This window comes from Microcaecilia unicolor, chromosome 14 (assembly GCF_901765095.1).
Source record: "Microcaecilia unicolor chromosome 14, aMicUni1.1, whole genome shotgun sequence".
Classification (NCBI taxonomy): Eukaryota; Metazoa; Chordata; class Amphibia; order Gymnophiona; family Siphonopidae; genus Microcaecilia; species Microcaecilia unicolor.
This window is the reverse complement of record NC_044044.1, coordinates 29217488-29241094: the sequence shown is the minus strand read 5'-3', so window position 1 is coordinate 29241094 and position 23607 is coordinate 29217488. Positions and strand designations below refer to the sequence as shown.

Here is a 23607-nt window from a genome sequence, read left to right as displayed (position 1 = left end):
CCTTTAGGCATGCCCGAACTGTACATTTTGCCTCCGTACTCTGCTTTACACTCAGACTCCTCAGTAGAACTCCATGCCACAATGCCGTAACTCCATTCCTTGTCGGTTTTCACCAGCATAGCCGAATTATTCAGTGTTATATTGTTGACAACTGCCCTGGTCTCGTTGGCCGGAGAGAAGTCAGTCAGCAGACAGATAGGGCTCACATTTGACTCTGCGCTCATGGGGGGCTGAAGGACGTAGACCGAAGGTTCAGAATCACGAATGTCTGTGGAAGCAATGAACAGCAGAGAAAAAGCTGCAATAAGTTGTCTGTCCTTCCAGATGAGATTCAACACCATTTACTTCCCTAGTTGTAACGAAAATAACAATGTTCTGCATTTTTATACCATCATTATTGCATATAATACAGTGATAGAGATTCAAATGAAGGGCCTTCCCAATTCAATGTCATGAAGAGTCCCAAGAGCAGGAGTTGGTCTACTTCAGAAGATACTGGAACACTTATAAATCAGGCCCCATCTTCCCTGGGCCTCCCTGCAACGCAGGTGCTTCTTGGGTGGAATTTGCATTACTACCAGAATATAATCAAGGTGCACAGAAATCAATATTTGGGGGCCCCTTTACTAAGCCACGCTAAAAATTGGCCTCAGTAGTTTTAGCGCATGGCTTTGCCGTGTGCTAAGGCCTCTTTTAGCGTGGCCTTGTTCTCTGCTAATGGCCACGCTCTAATTTCTCAACTAGTGTGTGGCCATTACTGCGAGAAGCCCTTACCACCACCTACTTACTAGGTGGTAAGGACTTCTGCGCTAATCCCCTGCTAATCAGGCAGTGATTGGCAATGTACCCCCCCCCCCCCAATTAGCGGAGGGCACGCCTACTTTCCGACCATAGACACACCTTTTTTAGTGCAGGCTTAGTGTGCACTGATAGGTACGTTACTATGGGACGCCTCAGTGCATCCCACGGCAGTACCTTTTCCTGTGCGGTTGGCGCGCTCTAGTCCCCTGCATGAAGAAAAGTGAGAACAAAGACCACAGGTTCCAGAATGTCGTTTTTGATTTTCAATAAACCTCGTTTTAGTTCATGATGTTGTGGGCTCCAGTCTCTGGAACCCATGGTCTTTGTTCCCACTTTTCTTCTCGCTGTGAGTTACTCCGTGGGACCTTTTCAGTTCTCCACATACGTGGATTCTCTTTGGACGCTATAGTCCCTACCATGGCTTAGTAAAAGGACCCCCTTAATTTATTTATTTTGCCACAGTTATAGTCCATCAGGTCCAGGAGAATACATAAAGCAGTTCTATAATCTGGTGCACACCTTTGTAAAAGGATCCCTAGATTAATTAAAGGAAAAAAATGCATTCCCCTACCCCAGGCACAACCAAGTCTACCTCAACAGAAAGCTAACTAATGCGGCTTTGATCATAACTCAGTGTGGTCCTAGTTCCAGTTTATGCCATGTGGTGAAAGATCCCTGCTGAAGAGGGAAAGCATGCATCAGGGTTAATATTCTCCCACCATCTTTCATTTATTATTGAAGAATACTGACAAATTTAAATCTCTAGGGTACAGCAAACTGATCCCTAGCTCACCAGCAGTTTGAAAGGGCCAGTGTTGAATGTGGATGATTAATTCTCATAGACTGAAAAACCTTCTTGTATGTATGTTCCCCTGGGGCTTTTTAAAGGACGTGATACACCAACCTAAATCAGAAGTATGTAGAGTGTTAGATATTGAACGTGCCATTCTTGTGTGGGGGGAAAAAGTTGATTTGCTTGTTCTGTAGCTCAGCATGAAAATTATCCATGTGATGGTTGTATGGGAGCTTTTCAGACTAGACCGGCCTCTTCTTCATATGTATTAGGATAACATTTCTCCTGAATCTATAGGTCCTATCACCATTGTACCCTAGGGACGGATTAACCGTGCTCCATGGCCAAGGGTACTAGATGAGAATGCTGGGGGATAATAATTTCAGTGGGTCAGAACCGGGACTGGCTCTGCTTGGTCTCTGAACCTGAAGCTCTATGGTCACCCTATCTTGACAGCCTACTTGCAACACCATTTTTAAATCAAGCTTAGGTTGACTCAATAAAAGAAAACATAACCCTCAAGAGTTATAGGATTGGACTTTATAATCCAACCTGAGTAAATGATGGACAAAGAACCCATTATTTGCTTATTCTTCCTTCCTACTGCAAGATTATGAACACTACTTGACCACTTAATTTACGTTCTTGCTCCCCTGCCGCTCCCACAGTATAGAGAAATTACATGAGGAATTCATGCATACAGAAGAGATTGTTAGACATGTAATTAAAATTCACCGGAATTCACCTGACTGAAAAACAGAACAAAATCTTAAAATTCACCAAATGCTGTGGAATAAAAATAACCATCCAAGACATGGAAAATATGCATCGTGAATCAAAAGGTCTCCTCAAAGGTTCTCAAGAATCTGCCACCCATGTACCTACCATCAGGGTGGTGCAGCAATATCACGGTTTCAATTGACAGGGACAGGCAAGTTCTTCAGGACTCCTTGAGGATCTGGCTTCTCCTCACAATTGAAACTGTAATATTGGTTCACCACCCCTTATGGCTGGAGCACCAACAGTGGATTGGTAAGACATTGAGACTAACTGCTGGGAGAAATCCCTGTACAGATTAACTTGGAATCTCTCTTAAAACCAGTTTTAGTTTTAATCACCAGTTGGTGATTATTGAAGACGAGTAAAAAAGGCCCATTTCTGACACAAATGAAATGGGCACTAGCAAGGTTTTCCTTCGCTCCCATACAGCCACCCATGTCCAGCGACCCTCCTCTCTCCCCTGCCCCCCTCCATCCACCCATGTCCAGCGACCCTCCTCTCTCCCCTGTCCCCCTCCAGCCACCCATGTCCAGCGACCCTCCTCTCTCCCCTGCCCCCCCACCAGCCACCCATGTCCAGCGACCCTCCCCTGGACATGGATCAGCTGTGAGGCATGTTTCCCCCCCCCACCCCCGGGCTCTGAAGTTGACATTATAATGGCTACGGTGATGCCAGCCTGAACTACAGAGCCTAGCAGACCAACTCGGAATGAGCCACGGTCCCAGGCAGCAAGTCAGAACGTTGGAGGTGAGAATTATTATATAGGATAGTTCTATCAGTATAAAAACATACTTGTTACATTATATTTCACTTACATACATTTTCCTGGAGCAAAACCTAAACCCACTGAGCAAGAAATTTAAACCTGCAAGATCAGCATTCCTTTTAGGGTTTGTGGGAATCTGCTAATGGATTACATAGTTACTTACTGGGTTCTATTGTCAGTTTGGTCCCAGTTCCAAAAATCAGCTTCCAGTTGCCATCACTCACACAGTAAGACACCCTCATACATAAAAAAAACTCCTGCAACCTCCGAAACAGCCGTCATCCCTTATACAACCTTTCATCTCCCTATCATGGCATGACATTAAGGAGAAATCACTGTTCCTCATCATGCAGAACCCCTGTTTGTAAGAAAGTAAACTCACCCCTTGTCTCACCACCACATCCCTTTCCCAAAATAATCTGATACAGGAGTTCAATGCACCAGTGTCAAGGAGTCCAATTCCTGAAGGGTAGATTTTAGTTCATTCTCGGCTTTTAGATAACTGTCCTAACTCTTTATCCTCCTTCTCATCATTCCATCGTTCAGTGCCTTCTGGGACCTCTGTTTCTGACTTCAAAGGGAATAAGCAGGGACCGCAATACACTGGTGTGGAACTATAGGACTAGACCTTCACCCTCCATGGCTTGGGTCACTGGGACAACTCTGCACAAAGCTGATGATGAAACCCTATTGAACACACTGAGCATCTTCCACTATGTTCCACTAGAGAAAGTACTTAATTGAGCAACGTTAAATTGGGACTGACTCACCCTCCTATCCTATAGTCTTAATCTAATCTTGGTGATTGTCTAAGAAAGGTCATGGCCAAGGTCATCTTAGCTATTAAAGGGGAGATGGGCAAAATTCATTCTTTGATGTTACTTTGTCACACTATAGTACCGTAAACCAAGATGGTTTACAACAAATTACAACGCAATTGGGCTCATTTTCAAAGCACTTAGACTTACAAAGTTCCATAGGTTACTATGAAACTTTGTAAGTCTAAGTGCTTTGAAAATACACCTCAATGTGACCTAGTCCAATTCCATAAAACAACATTCGGCTGTATTGCTCCAACATTATGGAACTCCCTTCCAACAACTCTTCAACTTGAATCTTGTTATCAGAAGTTTAAGATTGGCTTGAAAACTTGGTTATTCCAACAAGAATATAACGTAGCATGAATACAAAATTTTTAAACTAAATATATATGGAAATTATACAATGGGTTTTATTAGATAAACATTTTTATTCAGGGAAACTGAAAGTTAGGTTTTATTACCCTTGTGTGTACTGCTATCATTTGGATAATAATTGTTGTGCTATTTATTCCTCTACCTTTTTAATCTGTCATTTTTGTGAACTGTCTTTGTTAATTCTGTTTCAGCACACTAAACTTTTTCTGTAAACCATTTGGTTGTGAAGTTGAAGAGAGGTATAGCAAAGAAACCAGTATAAAATAAATTAATAAATCACGCTCTGCAACAAGCCTGAGGTATCGGGGCATATTTATTAATTGAGGGGTCCTTTTACAAAGGTGCGATAGCGTTTTTAGCACACGCTAAAAATATGCATACGCTAAACATTAGAGATGCCAATATATTCCTCTGGGCATCTCTAGCATTTAGCGACCCCCTGATTGATCTGTCCTTTAGGCACATTCCTTATTTTCCTTTTATAAATTGTCATATGAACAGAATGATTCGGTGGGTTTTCTGTTGTGAGTTTGATGCTCACCATGTTTAGTCGTTGCAAATTTAAATTTAATGTAATTTTCAAGGACTTATAATCCGCTTCTACAGAATAAATCGATCAAAGCAGATTATGATTTTAAAAATGTCAATATACATCAAAATAATCGTTATTGAACATTAACTGTTATAAATTAATTACTACTGCTGATTTTTGTGTGTTTACTTACCAGGGAGGATCTGCAATGTGGTACCAGACCCAAAGATAAATTCATAGTTGTTCCTATTCTCACAGTAGTGGATTCCATTACATAAAATGCTTTCAGACTAATCCTTGGTCAGGGGTACGAGATAATGTGAGCTTCAGTGGGTCAGAACTGGGACTGGCTCAGCTTGATCTCTGGACCCTACGCTGACAGCCTACGTGCAACACCATTTTTTGATCAAGCTTAGGTTGCTTTAATAAAAGGAAACATAACCCTCAAGAGTTATAAGCTTGGACTTTATATAGTCTATCCTGAGTAAATGATGGACAAAGACATCAAAACAGATCCATTCTTTGCCTTTTCTTCCTTCCTACTGCAAGATGGTCTCTGAAATTTACCTTCTTGCTCCCTTGCTGCTCCCCCCACTATATGGGAATTACACGAGGAGTACAGGCATATGGAAAAGAATATCGGACATGCAACCAAAATTCACCTGACTAAAATCCAGGATATGGAAAAATTGAAACTTGAATCAACAGGTTCCCTCGAAGGTGCTCTGGAGTCTGCCACCCGTGTTCCTACCGTCAGTAATACATTTTTGAATTGTAAAAGGCAGGAGGGTTCTTCAGAACTCCCAGGGGATCTGGCTGCCTCTCAGAATTGAAACCACAGTATTGATTCAACACGCCTCATAGAAGGAACATCGATAGTGGTCTCCTGCACCTTAGTCCTTTGAGATGCATGGCAGAGAGAAATCTCCGTACAGCTTAACTTGCTTGGAATCTCTCTTAAAACTAGTTTTAGATGTGTTTGGTAATAATTCAATATATTTCTCCTATTAGTTTAAACCTACACTTAAATATCATCTCCCTGGAACAAAACTTTGACCCACTGAGCAGGAAAATCAAACCAGCATGAACAGTGTTCTCTCTAAGGTGTATGGGAATCCAATACTGGGTTACATGGTTACTTACTAGGTTGTACTTTCAATCTTGTCCCAGTTCCAAATATCAGCTTCCAGGTACCATCATTCACACAGTAAGACACCCCCATACATAAACAACTCCCATGACCTCCCAGAACAGCCACCATCGCCTACACATCCTTCCATTTCCCTATCTATAAAGAAATCATTGTTCCTCATATACAGAACTCTTACTTGTCCTTCTTAAATAATCGGGCACAGGAGTTTCAGTGCACCAGTGTCGAAGGATCTGATTCCTGAAGGGTAGATTTTATCTCATTCTCAGCTTTTGATCATCTCTCCTGTCCTCCTCCTCCTCATTCCATCTTACAAGGATCCTTTTACTAAGCTGTAGGAAAAAAGGCCCTGAGGTAGCAGTGTGGGTTGTTTTTCCAACATACCAGGGCCCTCTTTGCCACAGTGGGTAAAAATCCCCCCCCAATCTTACTGTGTGGTCATTCAGCGGGGAGCTCTTACCACCACCCATTGAGGTGGCAGTAAAGGCTCTCGCAGAAACCCAGCGGTAACCAGGCAGTGTGTGGCGATGTCCGATTACTACCTGGTTAGTACTGTGCTATAAAACTTTTTTTCCAGCATGACTGAAATGGCGCATGCTCAAGCCAGAGCTACCGCCAGCAGCCACGTTGGGCAGGCAGTAGTCCTGAGTTAGCATGCAGTATGCCCGCATTGGCCTTACCGATGCTTTGTAAAAGGGCCCCTCAGTGACTTCTGGGACATCTGCATCTGATTTCAAAGGGAATAAGAGGGGACTCCAATATACCATAGTACAGTGGGATGGAACTGTAAGACTAGACCTTCCCCCCCCCCCCAAGACCGGGTCAATGGGCCAACCTTATTGAGAGGAACAAATGAATCTTACACCGTATTCCACTAGAGAATGTTCGAGTTAATGGAGTATCCTTAATCTGCTCTTGGTGATCGTCTAAGAAAGGTCATGGCCAAGAGTATCTTAGCTATTAAAATGGGGTCAGCAAAATTCATTCTTTGGTATTATTTTGTTGCTCTATAATGTCTTAAACCAAGACACCTTATAGCAAATTACACACAGAGGCAATGATTGCTGCACCAGACCCAGTCCAACTCCGTAATCTGCACTCTACAATCAATTGATCTCTTCTTTAGGCTCAATAATTATTTCCCATGTTTAAATTGTTATCTGAACCGAATGATCCAGTGGCCTTCTGTTGTCAATTGATGTCCACCACATTTGGTCATTACAAATTTGAATGTAATATAATTTCAAAGACATATTCCACCTTTACAGAATAAATTGATCAAAATGTCTACCAGGGCTTAGTAAAAGGGATCCTAAATGTTGTACAACAAATGCCTCTCCCTGTCTAAAAAATGATTTAATGATGACGCTATTGACCCGTTAAAGAGATAGATGAGAAAAAAACACTTACTTGGACAAACTGCTAACCTTGTGCCACTTCCAAATATGAGCTTTGCCAAAGCACCTGACCCAAAATCCCCACAGTCTTACAGAGCCTTACAGATATTGTCAGCTAGAGGGATACCACCACACCATGACTGGAGAGAAAGAACCTTGGTGTATCTTGCCAAAGATACATTCCAAGGGGAATCCTTCTTAAATCAGACCATTATTTATGTGCTTTTCATTACATTGAATCAAATTCTCCTGCATACTTTAGTGAGAACACTGTTTAAGTTTTCCCAAAACATATTTATCACAACCACTACCTAATAACGATGCCAATAGCATTCAAGAATTTGCTGCTAATGTTTATTATTCCTTATATTTGTACAAGTTTGCTTGATTAATTTGTTTCTTTATTGCAAACTTCTGATATCGTTAAGTTTCTGGAGAAAAAAACTTCTATTTCCTTTAACCAAAAATATAATTTATTAATTTGTTTCCATTTTCTCTACTCTTGCCCTCCTTGAATATTCATGGAATCATTTGACTTTAACTGGAAGATATGTGTTGTTCCGTGGCAAAAGTTGATGTGCCCAAATTTGACGTGCAATTCCGTTATATTAGACACTGTATGGAAAACTGTGTCACAAATATCTAATTATCAAAACATTTATTACGTACCAGGTACTACTCTTAGTCTGGATCCTTTGCCAAATACCAGCTTAGAATTAGCTCCATAATTCTCACTCTGAAACAAGCCACTACAAAAATTACAGCCCTCCTGTTCCATCCTCACTTTGATCCTCCCTTCATTCAACGCAAATCTTCTTTAACCCAAAGGAGTGCAATAGTTTGCAAATTAATCTTTTTCTTTTTTTTTCCATAACTTGATTAACCCCTTCAAGGCAAAATAATCAATAACTACCATCCTATCTATGGATTCTTAAAGTTTGGCTCTGGGACCAACACGTGGTCTATTTTTCACCCAATCTTTTCCCATTGATGAGCCAGTTGGATTTGGTCGTTTTTGAAATGGGCGTCCTCGGTTTCCATTATCGCCGAAAACCGGGGACGACTATCTCTAAGGTCGACCTAAATGTTGAGATTTGGGCGTCCCCGACCGTATTATCGAAACGAAAGATGGCGACCCATTTGATTATGCCCCTCCAAGTCATCAAGGTTTTCCATGCATGGAGATAAAACGGAGAAAAATGTTAGTGAATCAGACCCTCAGTTTATACCCACCCATGCAAGTTTTCTTTATATTTCGGACAAAAGTATAGCTACATTAGAATATATAAAACCTTAACATTGCTCCAACCTATTTTGTTTTCATGGAAAAATATGTGTTGATTGTACAGACTTACTTGGTTCTATGAAAAGTTGCGTCCCACTTCCAAAAATCAGCTTCCCATAGGCTGAGCCTCCATAATTCACACAGTACTAGGTGTTATTACATAAACTCTCTGCCTCCTTCATTCCCTCTTTTCAGTCATTTCTCCCTCTGTCACTCTCTCTCCATCTCGCTTTGCGTTTTCAATGTTTCCCAAATTCCCTAATTATATCTACTAGGAACTGAACAATCAGCTTCCAATATAGAGATTTTAACAATATGAAACAACCACTTCTCATTATTGTAATTATCTTCTCTCCCCTCCATCCCTCCCACCACCACCACCAATATTTCCTAGATGGAAAGTCTTTTCTTTTCCTCATTTTATGTCCTACTTACTTGGCCTTATAATCACTCTTGTCCCTTTCCCGAAAATGAGTTTATCTGAACCTCCTCCATACATCACACAGTGTTTGAAAGCATAGCAGAAAGCCTTCCCATAGGAGACTTCACTCAGCCAGACCTATTTGGACTTCTGGACTGCATCGTTTGCGGCACAAACAGAACTTAACCTTATGAACCAACCTTCTGAACAAACCGGGAGACATCTGATGAAGGATCCATAAGGTTAACGTGCAATAATATTTGTGGAGCTAGATTATTTACATACCACACTTCCAAAATACCCAATGGTTTACTAACTACCACGCCAACATAGGTTTTAGCTATTCATGAAGAAGACACCTTATTTGAATTCTTTACCAACAGAGTTTTTCCCACATATTTGCAGGCTCAATGTGTCTTACATAGTACTGTAACTTAGTTGGTAGTAAGGGCTCCCGCAGTAACCGTTCAGCACACAGTGATGCCTGATTACCGCCGGGTTACCACTGCACTAGAACATTTTTTTAACGGCGCGCTGGAAAAGGCGTTAAAAATAATGAGTGGAGTTGAACGGGTAGATGTGAAGCATCTGTTCATGCTTTCCAAAAATACTAGGACTAGGGGGCATATGATGAAGCTACAATGTAGCAAATTTAAAATGAATCGGAGAAATTTTTTCTTCACGCAACGTGTAATTAAACTCTGGAATTCGTTGCCAGAGAATGTGGTAAAGGTGGTTAGCTTAGCGGAGTTTTAAAAAGGTTTGGACGGCTTCCTAAAGGAAAAGTCCATAGACCATTTATTAAATGGACTTGGGGAAAATCCACTATGGATAAGCAGTATAAAATGTTTTGTACATTTTTGGGATCTTGCCAGGTATTTGTGACCTGGATTGGCCACTGTTGGAAACAGGATGCTGGGCTCGATGGACCTTTGGTCTTTCCCAGTATGGCAATACTTATGTACTTATGTACCGCTGGCGGGCCACATTGGGCTACTGGTAGTTCTGATTTAGGCTTACCAATGCTTTGTAAAAGGGCCCCTCAGGATCCTAAAGGAGTACAGGTGAAGGGCAAGTCTATAACTAGGTGGTTGAGGTTAGACACCCTTTATCTGCAAATATGTGGCCAATTTTTAGAATAGTATAAGTTATGTGCACCCTTGCTTCATGTAGGCACACTCAGTTACGCAAACTCTATGGCTGGTGTAACCGTGAACATCTAAATTTTAGGTGCACCAATGCTGTTTTTCATTAATATTTTATAATAAGTACATAAGTAATGCCACACTGGGAAAAGACCAAGGGTCCATCGAGCCCAGCATCCTGTCCATGACAGCGGCCAATCCAGGCCAAGGGCACCTGGCAAGCTTTCCAAACGTACAAACATTCTATACATGTTATTCCCGGAATTGTGGATTTTTCCCAAGTCCATTTAGTAGTGGTTTATGGACTTGTCCTTTAGGAAACCATCTAACCCCTGATGTCATTATGGAATGGTCAACAAAACGTTCACTGTATTTTTCACTTTAACCCTGGTTTATGGAAAGATGGGGGGGGGGGGGGAAAGTCTCATTGATCACCAGGTCATGTGGAGACCTTCATGGTGACAAGTCTAATCATCGACAACCCCCCCCCTCCACCCAATTTACACTGACTTAAGTGATTCCAAATGTGTGGAAGTTTTTTTTACAATATCAACATTTCAATAACTTTAATGATAGCATAACACAGTCTAGCAGGGCTGCGCTGATCTTTGTCTTGAAGTGTACTGACGGACATCCATTTCGCCGTCTGCTTTTTCAAGGGACCAAGCCGTATAGCAGCTTTTCTCTTGACCTGCGCAATCCCCCGCTAAAACCATAATCGCCAAAACCAACTGTCACCACAGTTCCCAAAGAACAGTCTATCAATCATTTAACAGGATCTACCTAAAAAAATTCTTAATATTATGCTTAGAGAGAGGAACGAATTGAACATAGCACAGACGACAGTAAGAGGGATTCAAGTGATGAAACTTACTTGGATTGATCGATAATTTAGTTCCAGATCCAAATATCACCTTCGTATACCCTGCTCCACCAGTCCCACAGCAATTGATGCCTTTACGAAATGATGCATCGGACACAGACAGACTTGAATAACTCACTCACCACATGAAATACCCTTAGGAGTAATATTGAATTAGAAAAGAAGCATTTATTTACTTCCAATCAACTTTTTTTTTAGTGGGAAGGAACAATTCCTACTGGAACACTGTGCAAAGTTAAATCTTTGGAAGATACCTACTAGGTGCTACTTCCAAATATTAACTTTCCAGTTGATACTATATAAGGGGCACAAAGGTAGCTACCTTTATAACAACCTCTCTCTCCAATACATATCGTAGCATGCTGGAAACAGAATGGTGAACTTTTCAACTCTGGGATATAGATGACTAGGTTACTGATAGATGAACAATCCACGTTATTTTCCTATCCAGTTATCACCAATGAAACTTTTTATAATTCTTCCTTGACGCTCTCTCTACAAATCACCAAACACTCAGTCTTTCCCATCCATGTGTCCTTTGTCTTACAGATCCACATGCTGTTTCATTCACCATCATAATAAATCCATCCATAATATCTATCATTTCTATGAGCATCTCTGGTCATCTATCAATCAATCAATCAATCAATCAAAGGGTTGGAAAGAGGCAAGGACTGGATTGCTGAAGGATATGTGGGTAGCTGAGTGTCAGTCCAACGACCTGTTAGTTCTGGACTGATTAATATGTAATTCAGAATCTATTGCAAATAAAGGTGGGATGAGCACCGAGATTCCAAGGGTGGAAACCCGGTTTGTTTGTTTGTTTGTATTTAAGGATATTCATCATCTGAAATCCCCAAAAAATGAGGGTGCAAAAAATAGTGACTCAGTCTCAGACTATACTAAGAAACTATCATAAGTGCATAGGTACATATTGCCATACTGGGGCAGACCAAAGGTCCATCAAGCCCAGCCTCCTGTTACCAACAGTGGCCAATCCAGGTCACAAGTACATGGTAGAAAAACATGCAGAGGCAAACATTTAGAGTCTAAAAAGCAGAAGCATTTTTAGAATGTTCTCTGAAAGGTATTAATCCACAAATGAACCTTTTCCGGAGACGGGAAGGCAGTAGAACTAGAGGACATGAATTGAGGTTGAAGGGGGGCAGACTCAGGAGTAGTCAGGAAATATTTTTTTCACAGAGAGGGTGGTGGATACGTGGAATGCCCTCCCGCGGGAGGTGGTGGAGATGAAAACGGTAATGGAATTCAAACATGCATGAGATAAACACAAAGGAATCCTATTTAGAAGGAATGGATCCACGGAATCTTAGCGGAGATTGCGTGGTGACGCCAGTAATTGGGAAGCAAAACCAGTGCTGGGCAGACTTCTACGATTTATGACCTGATCGTGAATGAATAGATATGGATGGGCTTGAGTGTAAATTTTAAGGGGCTTCGACGTTAGCTTCAGAACTTTTAGCACAAGAACAGTGCTGGGCAAACTTTTACTGTCTGTGCCCTGAGAATGGCAAGGACAAATCAAACTCAGGTATAAAGTATCACATCCCATATAAAATGAGTTTATCTTGTTGGGCAGACTGGATGGACCATTCAGGTCTTTATCTGCCGTCATTTACTATGTTACTCTGAATCTCATTTACTTGAAGAGAAAATTGCTTCTTTGAAGTACTGTTATTCTAAGTACCTGCACTGGAGATTTACCAAATGCTTCACTATCCCTACAAGACATTTACGTGACAAATAAGAAATCACACAGTTGAACACTTGCTTACACAGTTATGATCGACACCAAATACATTTGCATGCGGACTGGATGTAAGTGTTGCATAAATGTTACAGAAAGTCTACAATGGAGCCAAAAAGTGACATAAGTGAGCAATGGGTTTTCACATAAGAATATTCTAGCTACAGTATTGTTATATGTTTACTTCTTAGGAAAACTTACCGGGCTGCACTGTCACAAGTGTTCCCTTTCCAAAGATAAGTTTCCGGGAGTCAGTTGTCACACAGTGCTATGCATCTCTACAATAAAGTCTCATTTTAAACCTTATCTATCTTCACATTCATTTACTCTTTTTTTAAATAATTTTGTTTCATTCTCTTTTATAACTTCTTTCTTTCCTCCATTGTCTCCCACTTTCCACTCATTGCTATAATGATTGTATCGATAATAATAATATAGTACAATCATTATCTTCAGGCAAGTGTGGTGGTGAGGATTGGGGAAGTGTGTTGGACCAACACTGGAGGTTCATCACACCAAGGATGGTAGAAAACCAAAGAGAAAGACATTAAAATTTGACTTGGAGAATTTACTGGTTTCTTGGATATATCTTTGAAGTGTAGATAAGAATAACTGTGCAGGATTGATGGGTTAATTGGTCATATTCTTCCATGACTGACTATGTTACTAGAGCTCTGGTGAACATATTAGAGCTCTGGTGAACATCATTAATATGAAGTGATATCATTAAAGAACCTAAATAAAATAAGAAGCAGACATATGTTTCTTCTAAGATGTTAAAGATCCTTCCAACGTTCCATTTAAAGTATGCAGGAGTGGACGTGAAGAAACATAGAATCTTTGTAGAATGTGATACCTTTATTGGATTCAGAAGAAAGATACAACATTTCCTCTAAAAAGTGTGGGAGTCTTCCACTTGTGTTCTTACTATTGAGGTGTTGCATCAATAATGCAATTTCAATCATGAGAGCCCTGCAGGCCCCCTGGGAATCCAAAAGAATTATGCTTGACCCAAACCACAATATTGATGAACCATCCAAGATAGTAGGAACATGGGTGAAGATTCCTGCATACTTTAGATGGAAGGTTGGAAGGATCTTTAACATCTTCGAAGAAACATACGTCTGCTCCTTATTTTATGTAGGCTCTTCAATGATATCACTTCATATTAATGATCATAATAACAGTAGGACAGAAGAACATTAGAACTTACTTAATATTTAACCATGTCTCTGACATCATGTGCGACTTTCTTTAAATCACTCACCTTACTTTCTAACTCTTCCTACTTTCTTACCTATCCATATGTTACATCTTTGCTTTACCCTCTACTACCAATTATAATGTTCTATTACGTATTGTGTTGACATTGTAAGTAGTGTACTATGCCATACTTTGTATTGTTATTTGAATATTTTTTACTGCTGTAACTGCCTATTGCTCATGTACACTGCCTTGAGTGAATTCCGTAAAAAAAGGCATTACATAACTCCTACTAAAGCAATAAAATAAATCAACTTACTGGGATGCACTGATATCAAAGTCCCACTTCCAAAAATGAACTTCCGTCCAGCAACATTCACACAGTGTTACCCCTTCCTACAATATATCACCCCCCTTTTCTTCAGTTCTTTTTCTTTTGTTTTCTCTCATTTCTTCCTTGATTCTTTTTCTTTTCCTTTCAGTTTTCCCTCCTTCTTGCATTCTTTTTCATTTCCTCATCTCTGTTTTTCTCACTGTTTCTTATTTTTGTCCTTTTGCTCATTTACTATCATTGTCACTTTCATTAATTCTTCCTTTCTCTTTAATGTTTTCCCTTTCTGCTGTTTAATCTTCTGCTATCCTTTTTCATTGAAAACACTACTTCGGAAATAATAATTTCAATATAGTATTGTTGTTAGTCTTCATACAGATACAACTTGCTATTATTAAGAGGAGAAACTTTTCTTTTTCCTTTGTCAGATGTCTCATCTCTCATATTTCGTAAGTCAGAACGTTGGTATCAGATCCTGCTTCTCTACAATTCATGCAATGAGACATTTATTAGGTGTTAAGGTGATGAAACTTACTTGGCGTGATCCAAAGCTTAGTTCCAGCACCAAAAATGAGCTTCCCATATGACCCTCCATGATTCACACAGTGTTCAGTGCCTTTACAAAATGGCGCACCAGACAGACCCTCACCACATACCATTCTGAGAAAACACTCCGGCGTTACAAACTATTATTCGCTTCTAAGGAAACATTTCTTTTTTAGGGGAGGGGGGATTCTAAACCAACTTTTTATATGACATTATGCAAAGATAAATCTCCAGAATGTAGCTACTGGTGCCCCTCTGAGCCATGTTACCTGGATTGGCTGCTGTTGGAAACAAGATACTGGTCTTCATAGTCTGTCCCATTATGGCGATACTTACGACTTAAATACTTGTTCAACTTCCAAATATTGTCTTTCCAGTTAATATTTCATATAAAGCACAGAGATAAATTATCCTAAGGGGGGAGTGATGTCCCCTAAATGAATGTTGAAGGTAGACTTTTAATTTAATTTAACAGTGAACTTTCAGCTCTGACATATGAATCATTGTATTAATTTGTGAGACCTACAATAATTAGATTATTGGTAAGAACATAAGAGTAGCCATACTGGGTCAGACCAATGGTCCTTCTAGCCCGGTATCCTGTTTCCAACAGTGGTCAAACCAGGTCACAAGTACCTGGCAGAAACCCCCAAACCATGGCAACATTCTATGCTACGAATCCCAGGGCAAGTAGCTGTTTAATGCATGTTGCCACTACCCTTATCAGTTACCATCAGTCAAAGTTATTTATCAATCTCTTTTGCCATCCATATACAGACCATCAAATGCTCATGTGCTTGCATCCCTCCTATAGCTAGACATTCATTCATTCATTCATTCATATACCTCTCTTTCGTTATATTTTCAGCTAGTAGACTGTTTCATTCATCCTTCTTCATCTGAAGTACTTCTCTTACTTCATGCAATCCACCACTGAATATTTCGGATCATCTGTCTGTCTGTCTATTCAGGTCAAAGGGTTAGAAAGACATAAGATCTGAGAACATTTGGCCATCTGAGTGACAGTTTGATGACAAGTAAGTTCTGGATGAAAAGACTGATAAACCACACACCTTTAAATCTATAAATTGTAAGAGATGGACAATCTTCTAGAACATGTGTGTATTTTATGGGGGAGACTTTTTTTAATTATTTAAATCATAATCCAAAATTAGATTTTAAGTAGACTGATTAAACTATATTAGGGACTTCTACTGAAAAACAAATGTCTACTACCTTCAGAAAATTTCCAAATTATCCACCACTTTTTGAGGAGACATTAGCCCAACTTAAATAATAACACAGTTAGAATTAAATTGATTACACTTGTATGAAATATTATTTACGTTATATCAATTTCATGAGCAATGTTCCCTCTACCCCCAACATTCTTACTGTTGGGGATGCCTCAACAATATTGCAATTTTTAATAAAAGGAGCAAGAAAGCTCTTTGGGACGCCCAGGGGACCTGCCTACTCCTCAAGATTGAAAATGAAATATTGTGCGCCATCCCCAATAATAGGAACGTGGATGGCAAACTCCCACGCACCCTAGAGGGAATGCTGGCTTCTCGCGTGAGGCTTTGGTGACCAATAATCATTTGAGTTAGTTTCCAATTTTGAAGTAGAAAACCAGTTTGTAAAGTAATAATCATTACCAGTAAATCTTTCTGGTACAAAGGAGATAAGTATTGCACAATTCATAAGAAAATTTTCAGTGGACTCCAAAAGTACCATAACCTGATGCCCTGTGTATAAAAATGTACTAAATGTAACAGAGTTTATTTCTTTAAACAAAACTTACTGGGGTTCACTGACACGCGGGTTCCCTTTCCGAAGATCAACTTCCATCCATCAGTAGTCACACAATGAGGCATATTTTCAAAGCACTTTGGGAGGCTAAGTTCCATAGGTTTCTATGGAACTTTGGGAGGCTAAGTGCTTTGAAAATGAGCCTCAATGTGACACAGCCCTACAATATATCACCCGTGCAAACCCCTTTCTTCATTCCTTTCTTTCTCCCCTGTTTTCTAATTTCTCTATTGTCTCTTTATTTATTTTTTTCTTTTTCCCATTCTCCATTTTACTTTCCTTTTTCTCCATTTTTTACTTTCCTTCAGTATCTTTCTTTGCCTTTGATTATTATAGAACCAAAGCAAAACAAAACTTACTGGGGTTCACTGACACGCGGGTTCCCTTTCCGAAGATCAACTTCCATCCATCAGTACTCACACAATGTGACACAGCCCTACAATATATCACCCGTGCAAAGCCCTTTCTTCATTCCTTTCTTTCTCCCCTGTTTTCTAATTTCTCTATTGTCTCTTTATTTATTTTTTTCTTTTTCCCATTCTCCATTTTACTTTCCTTTTTCTCCATTTTTTACTTTCCTTCAGTATCTTTCTTTGCCTTTGATTATTATAGAACCAAAGCAAAACAAAACTTACTGGGATTCACCGATAAGAGGGTTCCTGCTCCAAATATTAACTTCCGTCCAGAACCATCCACACAGTGTTACACTTCCTTACACTTTCTCACTGGTACCGTTCTTCTCTTTCTGCTCGTCTTTCTTTTCTCCTCTATGATTATCTGTCTTTTTATTCCTTTCCTTTCATGCCTTTTTGGGTTTTTTTTTCCTTTTTCTATCTGTTTCTTTCCTTTTCCCTTCTCTTCCTTGTTACTTCATAGAATTAGAGACTAAAATAGCAGATAAGGACCACAACATCTAGTTAAATTTGCCCAATTTGGACATTTGCTTATTTCCGATCTGAGGAAGAAGGGCAACCTTCGAAAGCTAATCAAGAAATGTATTAAGTTATGTCCAATAAAAAAGGTATCATCTTATTTTCTTTTCCATGTTTTATTTTGTTTGATTTCTATTGATAACCTTTAAGAGTGGACTAACACGGCTACCACACCTCTCTACATGTAGAACCCCAAAGAATAGCAAGATTCCAGAATGCTAAAGAGTGACAAGATTCCACGCAGAATCTCAAAGAGTAGCAACGTTCCATGTAGAACCCCAAAGAACAGCAAGATTCCGGAATGCTAAAGAGTGACAAGATTCCACGCAAAATCTAAAAGAGTAGCAACATTCCATGTAGAACCCCAAAGAACAGCAAGATTCCGGAATGCTAAAGAGTGACAAGATTCCACGCAGAATCTCAAAGAGTAGCAACATTCCATGTAGAACCCGATCTGGAAGAAGGGCAACCTTCGAAAGCTAATCAAGAAATGTATTAAGTTATGTCCAATAAAAAAGGTATCATCTTATTTTCTTTTCCTTGTTTTATTTTGTTTGATTTCTATAGATTCTACATGGAATGTTGCTATTCCACTAGCAACATTCCATGTAGAAGTCGGCCCTTGTAGATCACCAATGTGGCCGCGCAGGCTTCTGCTTCTGTGAGTCTGACGTCCTGCACGTACGTGCAGGACGTCAGACTCACAGAAACAGAAGCCTGCGCAGCCTTCTACATGGAATGTTGCTAGTGGAATAGCAACATTCCATGTAGAATCTCCAATAGTAGCAACATTCCATGTAGAATCTCCAATAGTATCTATTTTACTGTCATAGTAATGCTTGAATGTTTTCACTTATATACACTGTCAGCCAGCACATTTGCTTATTTCCGATCTGAGGAAGAAGGGCAACCTTCGAAAGCTAATCAAGAAATGTATTAAGTTATGTCCAATAAAAAAGGTATCATCTTATTTTCTTTTCCATGTTTTATTTTGTTTGATTTCTATTGATAACCCAATTTGGACTAAATTCTATATTTCATGCCTACAAATTCGGCAAAATACGCCTAAGAATATTCTATAAATAATGGCTAAATTTAGGCAAACTTTATATAATAAGTCTAAATTTCCATGCCAAGTGTCCATATGTACATAAGTACGTAAGTATTGCTATACTGGGAAAGACCAAAGGTCCATCGAGCCCAGCATCCTGTTTCCAACAGTGGCCAATCCAGGTCACAAATACCCGGCAAGATCCCAAAAATGTACAAAACATTTTATACTGCTTACTCCAAAAATAGTGGATTTTCCCCAAGTCCATTTAATAACGGTCTATGGACTTTTCCTTTAGGAAGCCGTCCAAACCTTTTTTAAACTCCGCTAAGCTAACCACCTTTACCACATTCTCTGGCAACGAACTCCAGAGTTTAATTACACGTTGAGTGAAGAAAACTTTTCTCCAATTTGTTTTAAATTTACTACATTGTAGCTTCATCGCATGCCCCCTAGTCCCAGTATTTTTGGAAAGCATGAACAGACGCTTCACATCTACCCGTTCAACTCCACTCATTATTTTATAGACCTACATGCACGACTAAATTTAGTTTTGGGCAGTTACGCCAAGTAAACCTCGGTGTAAATGCTGACGCCTAAATTACGTGCGAACTGGGTGTATTCTATAACAACGCACAGAGATTCTAGAAATGCCCACAACCCACCCATTCCACACCCATGGTCATAGCACCTTTTCAACTATGCAACTTAGAATTTACGCACATCACATTATAGAATATGCTTAGATAGTTGTGCCTGCAAATTCTAATTAATGCCAATTAGTGTCAATAATTGCTTGTTAAGTGGCAATTATCAGTAATGATTGGTCTGCTAACTAATTAAGTTGCACATGCAAATATAGAATACAAGTGGATTTGTGTGAGCAAATTATGTCATAGTAGATAGAATCTGGGGGCTAATGTCTGCTTTAGACCCCAGTTAACTCCAGCTTTACCAAGGTCCATCAAGCCCAGTATCCTGTTTCCAACAGTGGCTAGTCTAGGTCACAAGCACCCGGCAAGATCCCAGAACAGCGAAACAGATTTTATGCTGCTTATCATAGACTATGCAGTGGATTTTCCCAAGTCCATCTTAATAATGCCTTATGGACTTTTCTTTTAGAAAATTATCCAAACCTTTTTTAAACCCTGCTAAGTTAACTGCTTTTACTACAGTCTCTGGCAAAGAATTCCAGAGTTTAATTACTCGTCGAGCAAAGAAATATTTTCCCTGATTCATTTTAAATTTACTACTTAGTAGCTCCTTTGCATGCCCTCCAGTCCTAGTGTGCTTGGAAAGAGTAAACAAGTGATTTTGATTAGGTTATCAATAAAAATATTCCCCCTAAACTCAAAACTGGTGATTAAAGTCCTTGGATAAACATTTTTCCCAAGAGAATAAATAGATTATCACACCCATCAATATTGCAATTCTTCCAGGCTGGCAACAGTGGAATACTGAATACATCTCACGAATTCTCCATCCACAAAGAAGTTTCCAATGGAACATCTTTGTGGATGGAGAATACCTTACATAACCTTGATTCAAATATCTTTCAGAGCAGAGGTCAACCACTTACCAAGTGCCACAGTCAATGCAGTCCCCATTCCAAATATCAGTTTTCTTGCTGAGCTTCCATAACCCACACAGCTGTAACTCCCTTTACACAAACAGGTTCTACCTTTGCAGACCTAAGTTACACATGTACAGACGTTCAAAAATTTGAAAGGTATTAATCCGCAAATGAACCTTTTCCGGAGACGGGAAGGCAGTAGAACTAGAGGACATGCATTGAGGTTGAAGAGGGGGCAGACTCAGGACTAATGTCAGGAAGTATTTTTTCACAGAGAGAGTGGTGGACACTTGGAATGCCCTCCCACGGGAGGTGGTGGAGATGAAAACGATATTGGAATTCAAACATGCGTGGGATGAACACAAAGGAATCCTGTTTAGAAGGAATGGTTCAGTGGAATCTTAGCGGAGATTGGAAACAAAACGGGAGCTGGGCAAACTTCTACGGTCTACGCCCTGATCGTGACTGAATAGATAGGGATGGGCTGGAGTGTAAATTTTAAGGGGCTTCGATGTTAGCTTCAGAACTTAGTATAAGAACAGTACAGGGCAGACTTCTACGGTCTATGCCCTGAGATAGGTAAGGACAAATTAATCTCAGGTATACATATAAAGTATCACATACCATGTAAAATGAGTTTATCTTTTTGGGCAGACTGGATGTACAGTACAGGTCTTTATCTGCCGTCATTTACTGTGTTACCTTCTGCCTAATCTAACATTGGAGCATAGGATCGGTCATTCAATTCACTGGTAATCAGATAATGCGTGCGAAAGAGTAGTTTCAGACTATATCTGCTCCATGAACCCATTAAAATCTCCGACAATGCATACAAACTGTGGAAACATCGGCAAAGAGATGTGAAAACCCCATAGTTCCAAAGTGCTTCTGCATTTCAGCATTGCCACATTTGCAAAGGTTTTACAACATTCGCCATTCGAAATAGCTCATTTTCAGGTTTAATTTGGCATATGCATAACTTTATTTAAATTCAGAGTTAAGAAACTGCCATGGCGCAGAAGTATGGAAAACAGCTTAACTCTGAATTTGATAAAAACCAGCAAGTGCAAATGTCCACACACACTGATTTTCACATTTTTTGCTACAGGAAACCAGGCTGCTAATCCCCAGAAAATCTGCCAATTTGAAATCAGAAAGAGTCTTCGTTGCTGACACCCTCTGTGTTTCACAATTCACTAGAACTTATTGTGAGGTGTAATTGACTTACATTAAAGTGCAAACAAGCCAAAAAAAATCCTTCAAAAATGTTTGAATAAAGACTATTTAAAAACCCTATTGAGGCCAGATAAAATGGCTTTTATAATAAAAAGTTGGCAAGAGAAATGGAAGAATAGATGGAGCTGTTTAATACTGCTCTGTATAATCAAGAGAGTCAAGAATACATAAGAACATAAGAGTAGGCATACTGGGCAAGACCAATGCTCCATCTAGCCCAGTATCCTGTTCTCCAAACAGTGGCCAAGCCAGGTCACAAGTACCTGGCAGAAACCCAAATTGTGGCAACACTCTTTACTACAAATCCCATGGTAAGCAGTTGCTTCCCATGTCTGTCTCAATAGTAGACTATGGACTTTTCCTCCAGGAATTTGTCCAAACCTTTTTAAAATCCAGATATGCTAACCGCTGTTACTACATCCTCTGGCAAAGAGTTCCAGAGCTTAACTATTTGTTGAGTGAAAAAATATTTCCTCCTATTTGTTTTAAAAGTATTCATGTAACTGTTAGCCCAGCAAAAAATGGAAACGACCAAAGGCGACCAGGAAGCTACTAATTGCTAATAATCAGGTAAAGAAGCAAGCTTTCATGACTAGTGAGGTTTGTAATTATGTTGCTTGATGGACTGACTTTATCAGTCATTAAAGCTTGACTTATGAAACATTCTTTCACCTTACGGAGGTATGCTTTATGAATTTCCTTATAAATAATGTTCTTTTGTTTTTGATTAATACGTTTCCGTCTATAACCTGGTAAGGGTTACTTACCGGGATGTACTGTGAGTTTTGTTCCCATTCCAAATATAAGCTTTCTGGTGCCATCATTCACACAGTGGTGTGGGTTCTTACAAATACTTTGACTCCCCTGGCAGACCCTAGCCTTAACTTATATTACGACAGTATGAAGTTGACTTCCTCAAGTCAACTATCGTTACACATCTATTTGTGCACATCATCAATTTTGCGTACATGCAATTGACTGAATAATGGGGCTTATCCACTGCCGTGTTCACGCTCTTTTGAGTGACCCAGGCTCTCATTATTTACATTGACATAGGGTGCCCAGTGATGATATCATCCATCTGTCAAAATAATTGTTAGATCTCTCAATGGTCTTCGAATATAAAAATGTTCCTCCTTATTTTACAATATGATCTCTTTGATCAGTTACAACTTTTGACCCCTAGTGCTATCACTTATAACAGGACAATCTAGGTGGGTGCTTATTTTAAGCCTATTCTATAAAGAAAAGTTGATGTCTACTTTTCTTTATAGTCTTACTAGCAAACGTGACAGATAACGCACCTAGGTGTAAAGCAATATCACTTACCCTAGCCCTGTAGCTGTTATAAATTCTTGTGCCCAGACGTTAGGCAGAAAACACTTAAAAAGTGTTGTTCTATAAATGGCACCAAACTTTGAGCATGGTTTAACGAATTTAGTCCTTAGTGTAGAAAGGAATCATTTTCATTAACAATGACCAATTCCTTTTTGTCTGGAGTTGGGTTGACCATGACTCATGTACAGTTGACTTACTTGGCAGGACTTTTAGTCTGGTTCCAGCCCCAAATGTGAGCTTGGTTCCTGCTCCTCCATAATTCACACAGTGTTTGAAGGCATTACCTAAACCTCCTTCACACCATCCAGTTCTATTATCTGCATGTGTTGGAAAATACGACTCCAGCACGTGAGGTCAGATGAACTTCCTGATTCATTGCCTTCCAAGGAAAATCCAATCTACTGGAAACAAGGATCTGGAATTAGATGTAATTTCATTATGTGGAGGAATCTTGGGATTTGGGGAGACACCCAGAGGAATATATGGGCATCTCTAGTGTTGAGCGCGTGCATATTTGTAACGTGTGCTAAAAATGCTAGCGTGCCTTTGTAAAAGGACCCCTTAGTTGGGAAAGGACTGCAAAATGACTCCGGACTTACCACATTTTAGACTACATTCAGTAAACGGTGCCCAAATTTGGGTCTGAAAAAATTTCACGTAGAACACTA

General features: G+C 39.7%; 1 gene segment (V, D, J or C); it reads right to left on the bottom strand.

Annotated features, from left to right (window-relative positions):
- LOC115457316 overlaps positions 1–22422 on the bottom strand; it is a 28969-nt gene extending 6547 nt beyond the window's left edge. The window contains 3 exon segments of the C gene segment in view: positions 2–268; positions 20372–20483; positions 22369–22422. Coding sequence covers positions 2–268; positions 20372–20483; positions 22369–22422 — 433 coding nt within the window.
- Between the last annotated feature and the right edge of the window lie 1185 nt (positions 22423–23607).